The following is an 18,766-nucleotide window of genomic DNA, read 5'->3' on the forward strand; positions in this document are numbered from 1 at the left end:
TCAAATCGTACCACAGTAATTCAAAAGAAATAATAAACCTATAGTGACAAACTCTTTCAGAGGCTTATTGATTTTTCTTGAGTAAAAATTGTTTACAGCTAAGCTAGCCTAAGCCTACTGTTAAAACGTACTACAGTGTTCAAAGTCAGTTATATTTCAAAACTATTTTGAAAAGTGGATTCTCTGTGTTGGAATTGCAAAAGACTGGACTCAAACTAAAAAGATTTCTGAAAGCTTTTATTAGTGTACAATGTTGGTTCTACATGAGAGTAGGTTGACAGAGATGTTATCTATCACTGGTCTGTTTGAGATAATCTGGAAAGATACACTATAAATGACTACAAGATAGTGTTCCTTTTTTACAACACACGTAAAAAAAACTGACCACACTAAACATTTCTGAATAGATAACAAAACATTTTACATGTGTTCCTTAAATCAACCTTTAAAGAAACATGGAAAAGCTCTCGATAGAAAACTCCTCACACCCACATTCAAACATCCAACGTAAGAGCGGTACACTAAACGTAAGCACTTACACAAATATTGAAAATAACCTCTGTGCCTAAAACATTCTAGAGGGGGGGAGGTAGGCTAGGCATCGATGCACCACATTTTATCGAGTTAAAAATGGAAGACTTAATTATGTTTGCTAGTAGTGCAAACACGCATTATATCAATAAATATATTAATGACAATAAGTACGATAAATATTATTTATGTACAAACAGTTTATCTTCACAGTTATTGAACTTCGCTTTTGCGTATGTCCCTCAAACGAGAACGCAATGAAAAATTGTTGAAATAAACGCAACTTTCTCCGAACCAGCCATGACATTGTGCCACAAAACAGATAGGGCAGAATTATCTCCAAAACTTGAACTGCCAAAGCATAGCCTATAACTGACTTGGGTAGTGTTCTAATTCTCTAGTTATGTACATTCAATTTTCTTGCAGTAGCTGTTTTTTATTTTAAAAATATCAAACTATTTGAATAGTCGGTCTGAATGTTGACTTGTAAAAAAAGTCTGTTGTATGAGAAATCAAATGTCATTGAAATGGACTATAGTGTTGTAGAATTTTCACGATTGTTGACCATTTATTTGCAAGCTTAATAATTGTAATATATACCTATTTTTCTATTATACAACTATGTTTGTAATTGATATGTTTGTAAACGCAAAGTTTCAAGAATAATTATACTTCTTTATCTTTATTTCTTATAATATGATATAATTAATGATAGTGATATAATTTTTAACTGTACCAATTTGAATAACATTAAGTTACCTGTAAAAAAATTATTTTTAAAAATATTATATTTTTCACACGAGATATGTGTCTAAACGATATGACTATCAAACAGAATTTTAGGCATCTTGCTCTGGCTATTCACGACTGATAATTCTAAACAGACAAATTCTTAACAGAACATCAATAAATACTACACAACAAAACACTACATTCTACAACAACTGTATAGATTCTCTACGTAGAAATTATAAATATATACTCCATTATATTATTTTAACAATCATCGGTAATAAATATTTGTAGACAGCTATATACTATTTGCTGCGTTCGATTACCAAATTTGATTTAGATTTTGAAGAAAATGTTAAAACGTCAAGCGGAATCGCATTCTTAACAACTTTCCTTAACGATGCTTAATCGTAAACATTGCCTAATAGAATCTCAGTGAATTATAATAAAACCTTATAAAATTATTGTCACAGTAAGACTAGTAGTTGGGGATTATTTGTCAGTTTCAGTGTGAAGTGGCCAGTAAGTTAGGAAGGCCCGTAAATAAAATTATCTTGCTCCAACTCGCCTCATATCAATATCGCTTACTTAATTTATATTATTGCTTTGCATTCAAACACAAATGTATCACAAGATTTCAAACTGCTCGTAGACATAAAAAAAGGTTATACTTTATAGATTCTAAATTTTAAAAAATGTTATAAAGTGGTTTTACCAAAAGGTATTTCTAATAAGTTAGATAACTAAATTGAATTGTACTAGCAAATAAAAGTAAAACCAACATCACTTTAGCTGTTCTTTAGTATGTTTTTGTTCTTTGAATGTAAAGTGTAAATGGAACAATGTTTGTTCACATTTTGGAGAGTATTGACATAAAAGTAACTACTAAAATATTTCAATTGTTCATAGCTCATAAACAAATTACAATTACGAATCAAAAGATGAAGATACTAATGGTATAGTTTTTGTTGAAACAAAATATCCTGTGAAGCGAGAATAAACAATAAAGTTTGTCAGTAATCATGCTAATTTGAAAAGTAATAATATAAAATCATGGTCCTTTTTTTGTAATCTTGACATAATAAAAAGTAGATTAAAGTTTAAGAACAGGCTGGTAGTCTATCATTAGGCAAATCTGCTTCAACCTTCAATGCCTAAAATGAAAAATATACAATTCAAATCGTGTATTTACTCAGAAGCTTCTAAAACAAATCAGTAATTTGTATTACTATTTTATTTAAATATACAACAAAAATCATTAAACAACAATTAACAGTGCACTGATTTACTAAACCTAACCTACATTTTATAAATTTCATTAGTTAAAAAATATTTTAGCTCTGTTGTAATTATTTAATTTCAATTTAACCTACTAATTACACAATAAATTGTAATTGTACATTAACCTACCTTACAAACAAACTTGTAGTCAATGTAAAAAGCTAAGAGTTAAGTACAATTTCATCAACCGGTATACACATACAGTAGATTTTTAATTTTTATAAATGTATCTTAAAATACACACGACTCGATCTTATGTAAGACAAACCAAATGCGTAATCAATGAATTTTGTCCAAATAACCACGAAATGTGACAAAGTTTGTTGCGTTTCAGTTTAGTTACTGTACAAAACATCGAAATCGTTACAAAAATGTGTCGAACTTGTTCATTCAAAGACATACACAGTTCACAAGTGACTTACATTAGGACAGTAATGCAAAAATAGGTGAATCTTAGTGTTTTTACATGATAATAACATCAAAAGTTTTTACAACGGGAATTATCACACTTACAATTTGGGTTTTCTCGGGTGATAATAGTTTGATAGCATGCAAGCCTGATATTGTACTAAAATTTAAAATTTTGATTTCTGTTTCATATTTTTCGAGGTTTTACACGGGTTGTACCCTCTATGTCATTTTCCACTATCGGTAATTAAGCTCACAATAATCTCCAGGCCCTCCGTCACTTAAACCACTACCTGTCTTCCCTCTCGTTTAGAGTCCATGATAAAATACTTAACCTACATTTTTCCTTTGACTGCATTTGCCATCCTCTGGACCAAGTCTCTAGTTTTAGTTTTAGCTACAAGATTCTTTTACACCAAAAGAATCACAGAGTCAAAGTCAGGTTTCAAAAACCTAAATAACATGAGTTTGTTTCTGGTAACAGGAATTGCAGGTTTAGAGATGATGTGAAGATCATGATGTGTGTAGTAGCAACAGTCCAGATGTGACTATGAGAGTCAGTAGTCCAACCAATCGGTTGCACCCTCCACACTGCTTGATCTCTATCTCCTGTCAAACAAAACACAGATTTTGTCAATATTAACGTAGTGTTGAAAATATGATTTACTACAAGGTAAATAAGTTTCAAGAGCACGTGTTTTAAAAATATACCATTTCTAAGTAACTTGACTTTTTGTTTTAGAGCCCCAAGAAGCTAAAAACACTTGTCAAAATACCTATAGTACATCCCACCAAGCACACTGCATCCGGATGAAAATCTTTTAGGATAAAATTATGGGGAGCAACGCATTTTACTCTAAGAATCAATTTTGAACTTTCTTACCCGTGAAAAATAAAAAAGCCTGGAGTCACAAAGTATGGTCTGCAATACGATCAGACTGCCCTTGTAGTCCAGACAATGAAGACAAAAAAATACCAAATAGGAGGAAAAAAATCATGTATAAGCCAATTTTGGTACAGTTGTAGGGGAAGGGTCCTTAAACGACACACTAAAAGTACTGACCGGTGGGGGTGGAGCTAAAAGGGCTAGGGGGCTCTAAAGGTCCACTTTTTAGGTTTTTTGTAAATCGTATTGTGCAAAATTCCAATCATGGATTCACCAGTGCTTCTTCAGGTACCTTTTTATCTGTATGAGCTGAGTGTTAGAGGCATCTGTGTGCAACGGGGAAGAATGAGTGAGCTTACTAACAATTTGAAACTGAAAATCTCACATCCTGAGATCATGCGGACTGACATACATGACAAGAAATTCCACAAAAAAGCTTTGTTCCAAGTCCTGGATATATGTCAACGTAACAAATCTCATCCAAAATACCCACCCTTGAACCTTAGGCCTATTATTTACCCATCTACAGTAGGAGTCCGATTATCTGAGATAAAAGGGACCGAGACTACCTCGGATAGTCAAAAACTCAGATAACACGGCGGTAATAATTAATTATAAATTATAATTAGACAAAAATCTTATTGAAACTGGAGAATATGTTTTATTATTACAGTAATAAGTTGTTTATGATTAAATAAACTCTTTACCAACTCATACCAACAATCGATATATTACCGGTGGAACTGCATTTCCCAGTCTATCAATACTGTGGACCTGGAATGAAATTGAAAAAAAACTGAGAGAGAGAGAGAGAGAGAGAGAAATTCTTTATTTATACACATTATTTTGCAGCAAATACATTAAGAAATAAAAATATCACATGGGTCACAATGACCTGTGCGTGATAGAGTCCTTACTGGCTGCTTCATCAAAATAAAAGTTCTTCACACTTCACTACACATAAAAAAAAGAATAAAAAAAAACAATAACTTGGTAAAATAAGCATACAATTTAATTTAATATACAATTATAATTATAACAACCAAATAACCATATACAATGTGCAACTCAATAACTTGGGGAACACATTGCTTGATTACACAACTATGTTAATAATAATACATAATAATAATACAATAACTATGTTAATTTGTTACATCTGATGAACAAATTAACTTTTTTTTTTTTCAATTCCCAATTTTACTGAGGCGTAGATTCCGTCAAGTAAGAGTGCTGTAGAAGGTACAATTGATAGTCCAGTTATCAGTTGGTTAGGTCTAAACGAGATATTCTGGGCTGATAAGCGACTCTGTATTGTCAAGGCCTATCTCCATCAGCCAATTAGCGATAACCCTCTTATATACACTCAGTGACACTCGCAGGTCCCTAATTTCTGGAGGAATATTACGCAACAAGCAATTAGCAATGTAAAAGGAATTTGTTAAATTGATTGATTTGAGAACTCTTGGTACCCGTAATCCTATCATCACTGAGTTTCTGGTATGATAGTTATGAACTACGGGCGAGGCGATAAGGTCCAAATGAATGTATGAATAAGCTAATAAATCTTTAACATATAGCTACATACTAACTGCTAACTGCATATTAACTGCTATATACAGTACTATATTTGCCTTGGTTAACCCGGCGGCTCGGATAATCGGACTTCTATACCTCAGGGTGGTAGCTGATGCATTTCGACGGCCGTCTGCGGTAAAGCGAGTGAGACACGGGCACCCGACATTGCTCTGGAGGTGGCAACTCCTGGGCCGCAATGCTCAGCTGTTTGCTACCGCACGGGCACATTGTGTCCACCACCAGCAGGATCAGGTTGCTGTGCGGAATCTTCTGAACACTGAAAGGCCTGCAACGTAATTTTATGTTGAGTTATACTTTAAATCTAAGGCTAGTGTACTGTCCTGAGTATAAGGTATCTTAGATTTTAAATATTCATCAAAGTCATCAATGTTAGATTATTAAAAGTTAAGGAGTTTTGCTTTTGTGGTGGAACATCACAAAAGTATGTAAAAGGTAAAATGGTGGTAAGTGGGTAAAAGGTCAAATGGCTTAGAGGATGAAGTTTTTGATACTTTTACTTGGCTTCTTGAGTTTTGACTAACAATATCAGGATTCATGGTTGTACCGTGAGAGGGTAGAAAAGTAAATATTCATTCTACTATCTCTAAATATTTTTCCAACTGAACAATTTAATTAGTTCTTTTATGTATAATGTTATAAATAAACGTTTTTAACAAAGCTTTAATTTAACACCATAGTTGTTATTGATTTATGGAGAAAATTAACGGTATGTAAGGATGGTACATACTTTTTGTTTTAAAACATTTTCTACTTGAGTCTTAAAGCGTGTCTTTACGTGATCGTTGCGTAAACTACTATACCACCATTGTATTCACACCTATCTTTCATGACAAGTACTATAGTCACGTTCAGCATAAAAATACTGATTGATAAAGAAGAAGACATAGGGTGTATAAATTAGGTGAAGAAGGGTGTAGAGAAGAGGGATGTGGAGAAAAGAGAGGGAAAGCTGATTTCCAAGAATATTTAAAGAGGAAATTTCTTTAATCAGACAACTTATTTCCACATCATTTTCATAAAAACAATATCAATGACTTGAGAGTTCTTGGTTCCTCCAGATACACATTGCCAAGAATATTTCAGTCGATTCAAAATTCTCACTTTATACAGCTCTTATATTTATTATATTTCTATGATGGTCAAGAGTAACTTTGATACACTTATGGAGAGTCAGCCCTCTCACAAACATGATACAAGATACAAAAATACCCCCGTCGCAGCAAACCTGCATACTAAGCGAATTTCCATTCACCAGGCTCGATTTCTACTAAAATATTCCCTATAAATTTTCAGATTTATTTCCTATTTAAATAACATTAATTTTAGTGAGTAGTTAGGTTTGCTGCTACGGGAAAGATGTTGAGGTGTGTTTTTTTCAATTGAAATATTGATAGCTTAGTATGAAATAAGCCAAATTGCCAAATTTGATTGAAATATATCCATAAACAAGCAAACTAGAACAGTTTATTTATTCTCCATAAGAATAACATGGGAATTTTAAATTTACAATTTCTTTAATTTTCTCCGTAGTCAATGAACATTCAAAAAAACTTCAATATACTAAATTATTTGTTTTTTTAAGCTCTTCAAAATGGTCTAGAGAGAAATTTAGAAATTTAAAGTTTTTAGGGTCAAAAATGAGAAAAACCCATTTTTACCCCATAAAACCCCCCATAAACCCCTGATCCCATGGTCCGATTATGCTGGTTTGCGAACTCGTTCGAATAAATGTAGGTTTACACGTTTGTACCAAATTTCATCAAAATCGGATCAATTTTGCTCGAGTTATCGCGCTAACGGACACATATATAAATATATATATATGAATTTGAACGGATGGTGTTTTTGGCCTCTGGGGACCTCAAAACGAAAAAGTAAATCGGTCCCGGGTCTAGGTCTTACCATGAGACCTATGGTAATAGCTTATTCCCTATATGGGAAATTCGCTAAAATTATAAAACCAATGCAACATAGACTAAAATTATTTCATTTATCCCCACAATATATGGGACCCAAAATTTATAATAAGCTGCCTTCAACAATAAAAGAAATTGATTGCATATTGAAATTTGAAAAAAAACACTTAAGATATGGCTTCTGGAGAAGGCATTTTTTTCACTGGAAGATTTCCTAACAAATGTATAATTATTTTTAAGTATTCAATATTATGATTGTTGTTTTGTTACAATAGATTTTAGTTTGATGACAAATCACCTGTCAATCATTGATTTAATGTGATGATAATAAATAAATAAATAAATAATAAATTGGTGGTGTTTTTCGGTCTCAACCGTGTCTTCACTAATACACTTTTGCCAGAAGTTTCGCTCTTGTTAGAGGCATCCTCAGTGGCTATGCTGAGACAATTGACCACTGAAAAACACCACCATGAACTCTCATGACACCAGCCGCAAAAGTCAACGTAAGAAGAATATCAATGACTTTACTTTTAATATTGATGGGCTTAAAAAAATATAGTTGGTGGTGGAAAGAAAGTGACCAAGAGGAAGACTTTGTTGAGTGTGTACCGGTAGATAAGATGAAAAAGGACGTTGAGAAAAGAGGTGAGATTCAGTTGTGTAGTAAGAGGGAGGGTATAGGTACAGAAGATTAATGGAGAAGCCAACAACTAACCTCTCACATCCAGTGACATGACAGTTGGTAAGCTTCCCCTTAAGAGGATTGAAGCTGCCGCTGTTGTTGAGACGGCCGGGTTGTAGCATGTATAGGTCGACTCGTTTGGTGCAAGGTCGTGCCCGGGTCCGGTTGTGAGGCGTCGGGCGGCGCGGGGGCACTGCGGGCGGAGGTGGGGGCATAACTCGGGGCGGTACGTCCTCCTCTCCGGGGAACTTCATGGTGTCCCCAGCTGGTAGAACAGGTGGACATTCGTGAAACACGTTACAACAATGAAACATGTTACTTAGGTTCTGTTACTGTTTGTACTACTTAGCACGTACATTGCCTTACTCGGTGATTTAAATTATGTGTACCAAAGCTCATTGATTTTAGCTCTTCTCTATGCAGTGAAGAATTTAGACATTAAAACGGACTTTACAAATATAACTTTTATTTTATTTTATCTCGTTTTGAAGTAAGCTCAAATAAACTAAAGTAATGAGTCACATACGAGTATACCAGGCAGGCGAACTGTACTTTGACTCATGGAGGGCATATCAATGTAAAGGGGTATTGTAGTTTGTGACAATTAAACAGTTAATGTACATTTTCTGAAAAAAATGTGGATTGATCTTCCACCCCATGTTACACTCTTATACTAAAGCAGTAATAAAACATATCAATTTGTTAGTGGCACAATTTAACTAAAGTTTTCTTTATTGCAAAACAGGGAACGAAATGTCTACTTTGAGGTAGTGTATCATAATCAAAGGGTGAGCTAAGAAAATCTGTTGAAATAAGCATAGTTTGATGATAAATTTATGTGCTTTAAGTTTTTAGTTGTTGAAATTTAAGTTAAAATTGTCTGTCATGTGTATAATACTGTAACATCGAGAGTCTCCCTGCTGTTGTGTTTTTGAGAGTTAGAATAGTATTGTGGTACTCATTTTCAAGTAAAATATTTTTTAATATTGTATTGTTTTGCAACCGCAGTCTCTATTCAATTTTAATTTAGTTACCTCATGAAAACGCATGAAACAAGTACATTTATGGGTCTGATAACATTAATTTTTAGATTCTCAATGTAAAGTGTGAACTTAAACCTTTCGTGAACAAAAAGGTGTATTTTTCAAATTCTAAATGTTAATTTACCTGATCCGCCGTTACTGCTGCCTCCGTACTGGTCAAAACTTGTCTCATAATCGTCTGAGTAGATTGGATCTAGTAAAAATTAAAAATTATGTTGGAGCATATATCTTTTATACAGTTTTAATTGTTACACAAACAATATCGATCCACCCAAACAACATGCATGACAAATGGTAGTTTTCCTGATTGAAAAAGACCATGGTGACATTTTGACCAATCAGAAGCAGCTAAAGGTTAATCTAATCAAATCAAATTTGAGCATGATTGTTTTAAATTATTTAGAGGTAGTGTTAGCTAAAATATAATATGTTTAAACTGTAATTTGGGTGGATCTAGATGGTGTAATGTAGTAGTGTAGTGTTAAGGAACTTGTGAGAACAGCATATTGATCACTAGAATACTTGAAAATGGTGTTTCCATTGCCCAAAGATGAATTTGAAATCAAATTCCATAATCTTTTCAACTGGAAATTTTACCTGATATGCTGTAGAATTAGTATTTAAGTTTAGTTGATAGATGATAAGGAATTCTATATTACCTATAATGTATTACCAGAATAGTTTTCACTAAGAATAAAAAAATGAGATCTTACAGGTTTATGATGTTGCTAGGGCAACATCATAAACCTGACTAAGTTAAGTTAAGTTAATTAAGTTAGAAACTTTTGGATCCATATTTCATATTCAAACACAAACACTTCACACAGACATATCATAGTTTCTTAAACGCATTAGAAATTAGAATAAAAGGTTGACAAACACACCTTAACACCTTAACACTTAACATTGTCAATGAATACTTACTTTCAACGTCTTCTTGGGCGTAAGTCCAGTGAATGTCGGTATATACAGTTTGTGCTGCGAACCAAACCAACTGACTGAAAAACCAATGAACCAACCAGCCCATCGTCTGCCACGGAAGCTGTGGAAAAAAAGATTACTCAGAAAAGAAATTTCTTTGATTTAATACAAAAATGTTAGCTAACATTTGTTTGTGTTATCTTGGTTGCACTTGAATTTAGCATCATCAACTAAGGCTACAGTTACTATGGATGCAAATTCTGATGTAATTTTGTTTTGAGCAGTACGTCTGAAACCCTCGTCAGAAGGCAGTTAGTTACACTGTGAACGTTATCTGATTTTCTAACAGTCAGTATATGTCAACGCCACCCAGCAAAATGGAACTCGATGAACTATATTTTCTTGCGAGATTCGTAATTTATGTTATTGTTGTTGTATGGTGGAAATCCAGAGCGGGTAAAGTTAACCAGATATTATGTTGGTAAAGACATGAATAGAGAGTTTGAAATGTTATTAATGGTTTGTGGTACAACGGTATGGTTTTTTAATACTTATTTTGGTTCTGTTGCATTACAACCTTCTTTAACTTTATCCATGCAATATCTCTGTAGTGAATTGTTGACTTTCACACATCCCAAAAACCTGTTCTCATATAGGAGACTGGTTGATGTATCCTTATCCATAGTGAAATAAGCTAATAACTAGAAGTTCAACACACTAACAGGCACTAATCAGTTAGTTGCAGGTCGCACAAAAATAAATCAATCTTTTTTGAACGCTCAAATGGTACTGAGGATATTATGTCTGTTCTGACATCAAAGACGCTGTCACTGTAAACACACTCAATGGATAACAGGCGTTTGTTGAGACGAGAATGTAAGAAATCATCAGAATTAGGTAGTCAGAACACAATTTCATCAAAGTATTCATCCGTAGCCTTAAAGTACCAAACATTGTAGCACAGTGGCAGTGCCTAGAGCTCATATGCCAATTACTGGATGAAACCAACCACATTTTTACTGCGGTCAAGACTTATTTGCCTATGTCACTTAGAGTATAGAGCGGTACCTCACTACCTTTAAAAGAACACCACAATGTATACTATGGTGATGGACAGTTAAATTAAGATTAAATAAAAAAAAAAACAATGTTTTATTCAGTACTTGATTATTAAGGATTAAGGTGACAAAACTTCAATTTACCAGGAGCTTAGAGTTTACTACAGCTTAAAATTCCAAACAATAAAAATTAACTTAAAAAAGGTGTTTGTAGAATGACATTTTGTTAAACAAAAATTACTCTTGAATTGGCAATATATTTGGTGTAAAATTTTAGATTAATACGAACCAGCAGTTTGAATCCAGCGTTGACATTGGATTTGCTATCAACACACGCCCCCTGATAATCCATGACAGGAATCTAGAAGCAATGAAGACAAGAGTGAGATGATATTTTGACACAGAAAGAGTAAAATAAGTCTCTTTAAGGAAATTCCAAGAGTTGTCAATCTATGTTCAATCTGTGAGCCGTGTTATGAATGAAATTTTACAAACTAAAACTTTGAAGTGCAAACTTAATTTTTAGGAACTGTCCTAAAATTAGGAAAGTAATCACAAAATAGGTAAATAATTACAAACCTTCTTGTAGATTCCGTCTTGGACCAGTGAGTCCATGATGGTTCCATCTGCTTGTCCGAAGAACATTCCTGTATGCTCTGACTTCTCAGAGAGAATGATAAACCCGTTGTTGTCCAAAACGTAACAATCCAATTCCTCGGATGCACACGTCTTCTTGCAGCCGGTTTTTCCGGTGCACTGTAAATGTCCAATTGTGTTGTAGAATCATTAAAGAATTGATTGGTGTGAACCAGAACATAGTCAAAGTACATGGTACAATTAGTAGTCTACTAAAATATCCAACGAGTGTGGAGGTCTTATGGATGGCAGAAATACGCGAAAATGTACTTGTCCAGGGTTGAAATATTTTTAATATGGATTAGTCACAGAGTTTATGTTTAAACTAAATGCAACAGTATGACAAATGATTATTTATGTTGCATCTAATATGTTTAGTTAAAAAAAAGAAACGGATAAATACAGTTACATCTTTTTCAGCCAAACAATACAATATACAAAATCACTTCGTAGGGGACCTTACCGCAGAAGTGATGTTGATGAAGTGTGATGCGAGAACAGAATGTTGGAACTGGAGGCCGACGACGGCTGCGGGCGCTCGATGCCCTTTGTGTTCCACGAAGACAGCGTGAGTAGCCATCACTTGAGTGCCAGGTGTATTTCCTGGAAAAAGGTTTCATAGTTAAATATTTATTTTGGACACATAGTACAGTGTGTAGTTTGCCTACCTAACTCAGAGCTCAAGATGGCCAACAAAACCCAAGCTACAGGTATGTAATGTATTAGGTTACAGTAGCTAACAGAATACAGAACTATTTCGTTTTGCGTGTTGGCAACAAAAATATCGCCCAATGTACTGTTACAGAAAGCAAAATAGAGAAATACTCTGACTGGTGGAGCAATTTTCATTCACTGTTTCATCAGTTTCATCTGGAAATCCTTTCAATCATCAGAGTTTGCTCCCTACACTCCACATGACTAGGAAACCAGAAGTAAGACACCACTTTAAAAACAAATGGAAAAAGTTCATCATTCTATTTCTCAGATTGTCTAAGCATAGTTTTACCACTCTTGATTCTTTGGAAAATATTCAGCTCAACTCAAATCCCACATGTTGGTTTGATGGACATCTTGTTCTGCTATCTCCCAAGAAAAAGTAAGTGATCCCAAAACTTTCTCTAAAAGTTTCAACATAGTTCTTAAACAGCTGGAGCTGAGAATTTTGGAAATAAGTTCTCATGCTGTCGTATCTGTGTGTTTACAAGTGGTGTATACAATGATGTGTACAAGTGGTGTATTTGACCAAGATTTTTCATTTACAAAAGCAACTCTAGAACCATCCTACATCTTTTTTTACACTCTACCTAGCACTCTGGCTGTATAATATGGTAAAATCTTTGATGCTAATACTAGTACAGTAACAATTGATTTACAAACCTGAATCAAACGGCACAGAGAACACAAAGCTCTCAGGCTCAATGGTGTGTTGATCCACTGCACGTTTGTACCAAGTTTCGTCCATCGCATGTCTGTTGTTTTCACTGAACAGACTGCAAATCATCACATCAAATATAAAGTAAAAGAAGATTATAATAAAATAACAGAATTGTTTAAAGTTATCAAAAGAAATAAACTAAAGAATAAATTCTAAAAGCGAAGCGTTTTAAACATATATATGTTGTGCCATTGCCTTTTGCTTTTTACACAGGTTTCTGGTTTTTGTGAAGACAAATTTTTCACACCTAATTTTAAAGATTGGTAAATCTATATATTTAATACACAGTTGTAACACTGTTTTCTCAGTAATTACTTGACCGATCTACAAGATTTATGTCTCAAATTAAAGGGGATAGTGTGTAGATTTGCCGAACTTCCTTAGAATTTACGTTTTTTTCTAAGGGCTACGACCTACAGCCCTTTAAAGGTCGAGTCAATACAATTCTTATTGAAGAAAATAATACACAGTTTATAAATTATTTGTCAGCTGTTTAATGGTTGTCAGATATTTGTTATTATTTTTATAACCTCACTTTCAGTATGCAATTATTAAACTTGGAGTTTCTGTCTATAAACACACGATTTTGATCAAGGAAAGTGTATTTGTTAACTTATTTTGAAATGTTTTAGTTTTCCTGCAAAGTGATCTGAAGGAAAGTGGTAATTGAGTTTAAGTTTGAGTATGGAATGTGAAATAATACCCATTTATTCTCTACGGCCACCAGAATAATCATGGGGAAATCCGCTTGCAAGTTGTACATATAATTGCTAATGAGTGGGAAACATACAAACATTTTATAGTAGGTGACGAATCTTACTCAAGATCAGTGTTAGACGTTCAGTGGTACCAAACTTTACCTTCTCGAGATGGCGAGTACGCCATACGTGGAACTACAATATATCAGTGAATTTTTTTTTTCAAGTACACAGGGAAGTTGCTTGAAAACTGTGACTTACCATTCGGTTCTGGCGAAGAAGTATGTGACTTGATGTTTAATGGCAATGTTGACTCGGGTCACTTTAGCGTTATAAAACTTAATCATTAACCCCAGGGTGTGAAAAGTACAAAAATAAAAAGAAAAGGTACCTAATCATTAACCGGGCGTAAAGAGACATACCGAACGAAAAAGAAAAAAAATGTAGAGAACCATCAAACTAAAAAGGTAAAGAGCAGTGTTGGTGTTAAATGTGCTCTGGAAGTCCCTACAAAAAAATACCAACTCTTTTGGATTGGGGTCGTTAGATTGGATTTGTCACTACTTCAAATCTATGAATTTCGAGTCAGAACAGTCTAACTGTGACACAAAAATGTTTTAGTTTTCCTGCAAAGTGATCTGAAGGAAAAGTGGTAATTGAGTTTAAGTTTGAGTATGGAATGTGAAATAATACCCATAGTAGGGGACGGAAACTTATTCTTCTGATCAATATAATTTATTCTCTATAGCCACCAGAACAATCATAGGGAAATCCGCTTGCAAGTTGTACAGATAATTGCTAATGATTGGTAAACATACAAACATTTTACCTTCGTTCGACGTCCAAATTTTACCTTCTCGAGATGGCGAGTACGCTGGGATATTTGGAACTACAATTTATCAGCGAACTATACCCGAACTATATTTTTTCGAGTAGGCCTAAACAGGGAAGTTGCTTGAGAAACTGTGACTTACGATTTCTGTTCTGGCGAAGAAGTATCTGACTTGATGTTAAATGGCAATGTTGACTCGGATCATTATAGCGTTATAAAACTTAATCATTAGGTAACCCCAGGATGTGAAAAGTACAAAAAGAAAAAGAAAGGTAATCATTAACCGGGCGTAAAGAGACTTACAGAACGAAAAAAACATGTAGAGAACCATCGAACTAAAAAGGTAAAGAGCAGTGATGGTGTTAAATGTCAGTTCTAAGTATCACTTGAATCAACATCTTTCTGGTAGTGGTAGTCTACATAGTTTTAATATCCACGACTCCTTTTCCATCAAATTGGACCGTTAATACCCTCTAACATTGAACAAAGTATGCCCAACTTTATATATACGACGTAAACACAGCTTTTACTCACAGTATGGGTCTAAGATTCGTGAAATGCGACCAACTGCTGATGCGTGATTTACATGTAGGCTAAGTGACTATCTTTATTCCATACAACAAATGTAATGGAAAAAAACTACGAATATAGGAATATACTTGAGCAAATTATCTAAATAGCATAAATAGCTGCTTATTAGGTTATCAGCATTGCCCAGTTCGTATACCTACTATTTATTTTTCAAATGAAACTCAAACTAATATAAAACATTCATTTGGTTAAAATAATATATCGGTTTGATTAACATAAAATAGTTTATACAGGCAAACTATCAGTTCTATTTCATGTAAAAAATTAAACAACCCCTAAATAAAATACAAAGATAAACAGTATTTGTTAATTATTATTTCTTTTATTACTACTGACAATATTCCCGTGGCGGAGCACGGGCGGTTAACTAGTCTTGTATTTAAAGGTCCAGAAAATTGTCCTGGGGGAACAACATGGAGACAACAGTTAAATTTGACAATTATTTGAATGTAAGAATTGTTTTGAGATATTTACAGAGTAATCCAAATATTCCATTCAGGTTGTCATCCAACGATTAAGAATATATATTTGGCTCATAAAGTAATTTGAATTCACTGCAATAAAGTTAAATAACAGAACCTCACAGTCCAAATTGACAATCTCATCAAAAGGAATTTTGAGGTTTCACTATTTTGAGCACACTCATGTTGTGTGTGCTAGAAGAGTTGCCAAACGCATCTTGGTAAAAATATTCTTTGTGAGATGGCGAGATGGACCCAGGGCCTTATTTCCCTAAAAAATGCACTCTAAATTAGCCAGAATGTCAAGCCCATTAAAGCTAACCCTAATCTAAAGATTGAATTTCCTGACTCCTCCTAGGTCTGACTTACGGATCGCTCTGCCCGTTAGTCATATGTTCCTCCCATCTTAGAAGACCACTTCTAGTAGCGATGAAGGACAAAGTCACTCCAAACATGGTATAGCCTTGTCTGAAACCAGAGACAACCTTTGTTCAATGAATGGAAGCTGCTTTTCATCACTTATTTTACGATCCTCGAGTGGCTGTCAGATCAAAAGAAAAATGTTAAAGATATTTCACTAGCTATCATGGTGTGACAGGGCCAATTAAAAAGTATGGAAATACCGGTATTTAAGTGTATAAGATTACTACAAACTACTAACCCATAAGGTTTTAATATTAATAGAGAAAATAATAATAAAAAACAAATTATATCACCCTCATTCATGTTAGCAAAATAGTAAAGTTTTAGACACAAACTTGGATGGCTGAAATAAAAAAAATCATCAACCAGGCATAAATTGAAATAAAACCTCTACATGAATTTGGGGCGTAGCTGGTCTTGTTGTTGGAACAAAAAACATCTGTGCTGTATTTTTTGCTTCAAAGCCTGAAAATCAACAATGGTTTCAACTACAAGCCATTCAATAACTCTTACTACTCGTAGCTCTTGCATCTTCTGGTGAATAGATATTTGCCAAGTACAAACATTCTAAAACAATCAAATCATTTAAAATACCTATATGCATATTTTTCAAACACATTGTTAACTTATACTAGCTGCGGGCCCGTCCTTCGCATGTGGATAAAGTAGTAAATGACAAGGGGCAGACACCTTCCTCAGGAGGAGCTCATAGACAGGATGCTGAACATGAAGTTCATTAAGCAACTCAGGTTTGACGGGCTCTGATGTACCATGTGGGGAGCGTAAAAAGCCCAACAGTGGCTGACATGCAACAGTACAAGTTCTGCCCCTACAGAATCAATCAATTAGAGTAGTACGTAAGTTAAAACTGTAATTCTGTTTTCAAGAGCTGCAGACAAAGTTTTACAGTTTTAATGTGAAAAATCACCTTGTAAACAAACTTCATCAAGCTACTGATCTAGTAGTTCTGGAAACATTCAGAGTATAATTCAAATTAACGTCGTCCAAAGGTAGGTGCTGAAAATAATTCAATGGTAAAACATTTCATAACGATTTAATAAATCCTAAGACAGTCATTTTAAAGTATAAAATAGTTCAAAATCAATCGTAACAAACCAAATATAAAATTATTCCTGACATTTCCCAAACAGAAATTGTGAGAGCTGCAAATATCATGAGTAAGAATATCATTAGTAACTCCAGTAAAAAAAATATATATATATATATTTGTTTGATCTGAAACAGAAAAATACACGAATGGTTATATTTGTCATTTAGCTAAAGATGACAATATTTGTTACTAGCTATAGACGCAATACTGTAGCTTAAAAAAATAAAGATGCCATTACCTTTAAAGAACCATGCAATTCTTAAAAATGCAGGTTGCTTTGAAATATTGACTTTGGATAGTGAAGAAAGGCACCTCAACCCTATGGGCTAGTTGTGACAAATTATTTTTCGCTATACTACATGTTTATCACCTGTGAAAATTCATTATCGTTGTTTACTACAGCAAAAGAATGTTTACTATGCAAAATGTTTACTATCTTTTTTTGGATTTTGGCAACATAAACAAACAAAGATTTGTTATTGTATTGTCAACTGTTTTAATTTTCAACAACCAAAACTGTATAACCAAAGTAAATTTAAATTTGACTTTAAATTGAAGTTATAATCAGAAAAATGCTATGAGTTTTGTAATGTTCAAGAAAAAAATTAGTCTTTGTAGTGTAGTGAAAATTAACGTTCAAAACACGAGTGAAAGTGAGTCTATACAATATATTCTCGAGCATTTTTAAATCTCGCACTTCAAACATGGTCTCAAATATGTAATGACTCACTTTCTACTCTTGTAATGAAATATACTATTTACTCAAGGAGGACAATAAGTGAATAAACCTGTCATAGAATGATAGGTTCTTGATATTTACTATTTTAGTTTCACATAAAAGTCATGATGGTTTATAAATAAAATACATAACATTTTGTTGTAGTTTAATAGTTGCCCTTTTGGTTTGGCATTAATACAAATTTGTGTATAAGAAAGAACAAACATGATTTTACAGTAAAAAAAGTTTTCCGTAACTCAGGTAAAAAGTATCGGCAACAAATTTATCCTAGGAATGTTGTGTCTAAAGTCAAACTTTTAAAGCAACACTTTTCAACTACATGATTCCTTTTGTGATCCGAGTTTTAATGCATCCTGTAAAATATTGACAAATTCCTTAGAAAGTAGTGTTATACTGCACTACCAATTGTCCACATATAGCTTAATTAATAAATAAATTAAACAAGGTATTGATTTTATACAAGTCACATTTTTGACCCTGTCACACTAAGCTATGCATGTTCTTAATTAACTAATATCTTCCACTTATCATCTTGAAGGTAGTTTTTCTCGAGGTAAATTCTCATTCGCAAAACTGATTAAAAAAGCTGAAACGCACATTTTTTATATAGACTAATAGCCAATAGGAAAGTTTTTGATTTGTTCTTACAACCATGAATTTATTAGTTTATTTTTTATTTTGGTGTAGGCTATTTAAGTTTCACTAATTACACCATATTAAATTATTTGGTAAGAAAGAATATATTGTTATTTTGGCTATGAAGATATTGGTAATAATATC

The 18,766-nt window shown here is 33.6% G+C and overlaps 1 protein-coding gene across 4 annotated transcripts in view; it reads right to left on the reverse strand.

Moving 5' to 3' along the window:
* Positions 1-227: 227 nt before the first annotated feature.
* The window catches only part of LOC128996288 (voltage-dependent calcium channel subunit alpha-2/delta-3-like), an 83,557-nt gene continuing 65,018 nt past the window's right edge, over positions 228-18,766 (reverse strand). For 3 of the 4 annotated variants that reach the window (XM_054421504.1, XM_054421505.1, XM_054421506.1), the window contains 10 exons: positions 16,083-16,181; positions 13,074-13,186; positions 12,160-12,299; positions 11,640-11,816; positions 11,350-11,421; positions 10,006-10,123; positions 9,206-9,274; positions 8,072-8,303; positions 5,513-5,702; positions 228-3,561 (listed from right to left, as the gene is read on the reverse strand). In XM_054421504.1, the coding sequence (XP_054277479.1) occupies positions 3,466-3,561; positions 5,513-5,702; positions 8,072-8,303; positions 9,206-9,274; positions 10,006-10,123; positions 11,350-11,421; positions 11,640-11,816; positions 12,160-12,299; positions 13,074-13,186; positions 16,083-16,181 (1,306 nt within the window). In that variant the 3' untranslated portion in view covers positions 228-3,465. The remainder of the gene's footprint in view (positions 3,562-5,512; positions 5,703-8,071; positions 8,304-9,205; positions 9,275-10,005; positions 10,124-11,349; positions 11,422-11,639; positions 11,817-12,159; positions 12,300-13,073; positions 13,187-16,082; positions 16,182-18,766) is intronic. The other variant, XM_054421507.1, reaches the window with a different exon arrangement.

Source organism: Macrosteles quadrilineatus, unplaced genomic scaffold (genome assembly GCF_028750875.1).
Source record: "Macrosteles quadrilineatus isolate MER2022 unplaced genomic scaffold, UCM_ALF_1.0 Scaffold_6__1_contigs__length_79288215, whole genome shotgun sequence".
NCBI lineage: Eukaryota > Metazoa > Arthropoda > Insecta > Hemiptera > Cicadellidae > Macrosteles > Macrosteles quadrilineatus.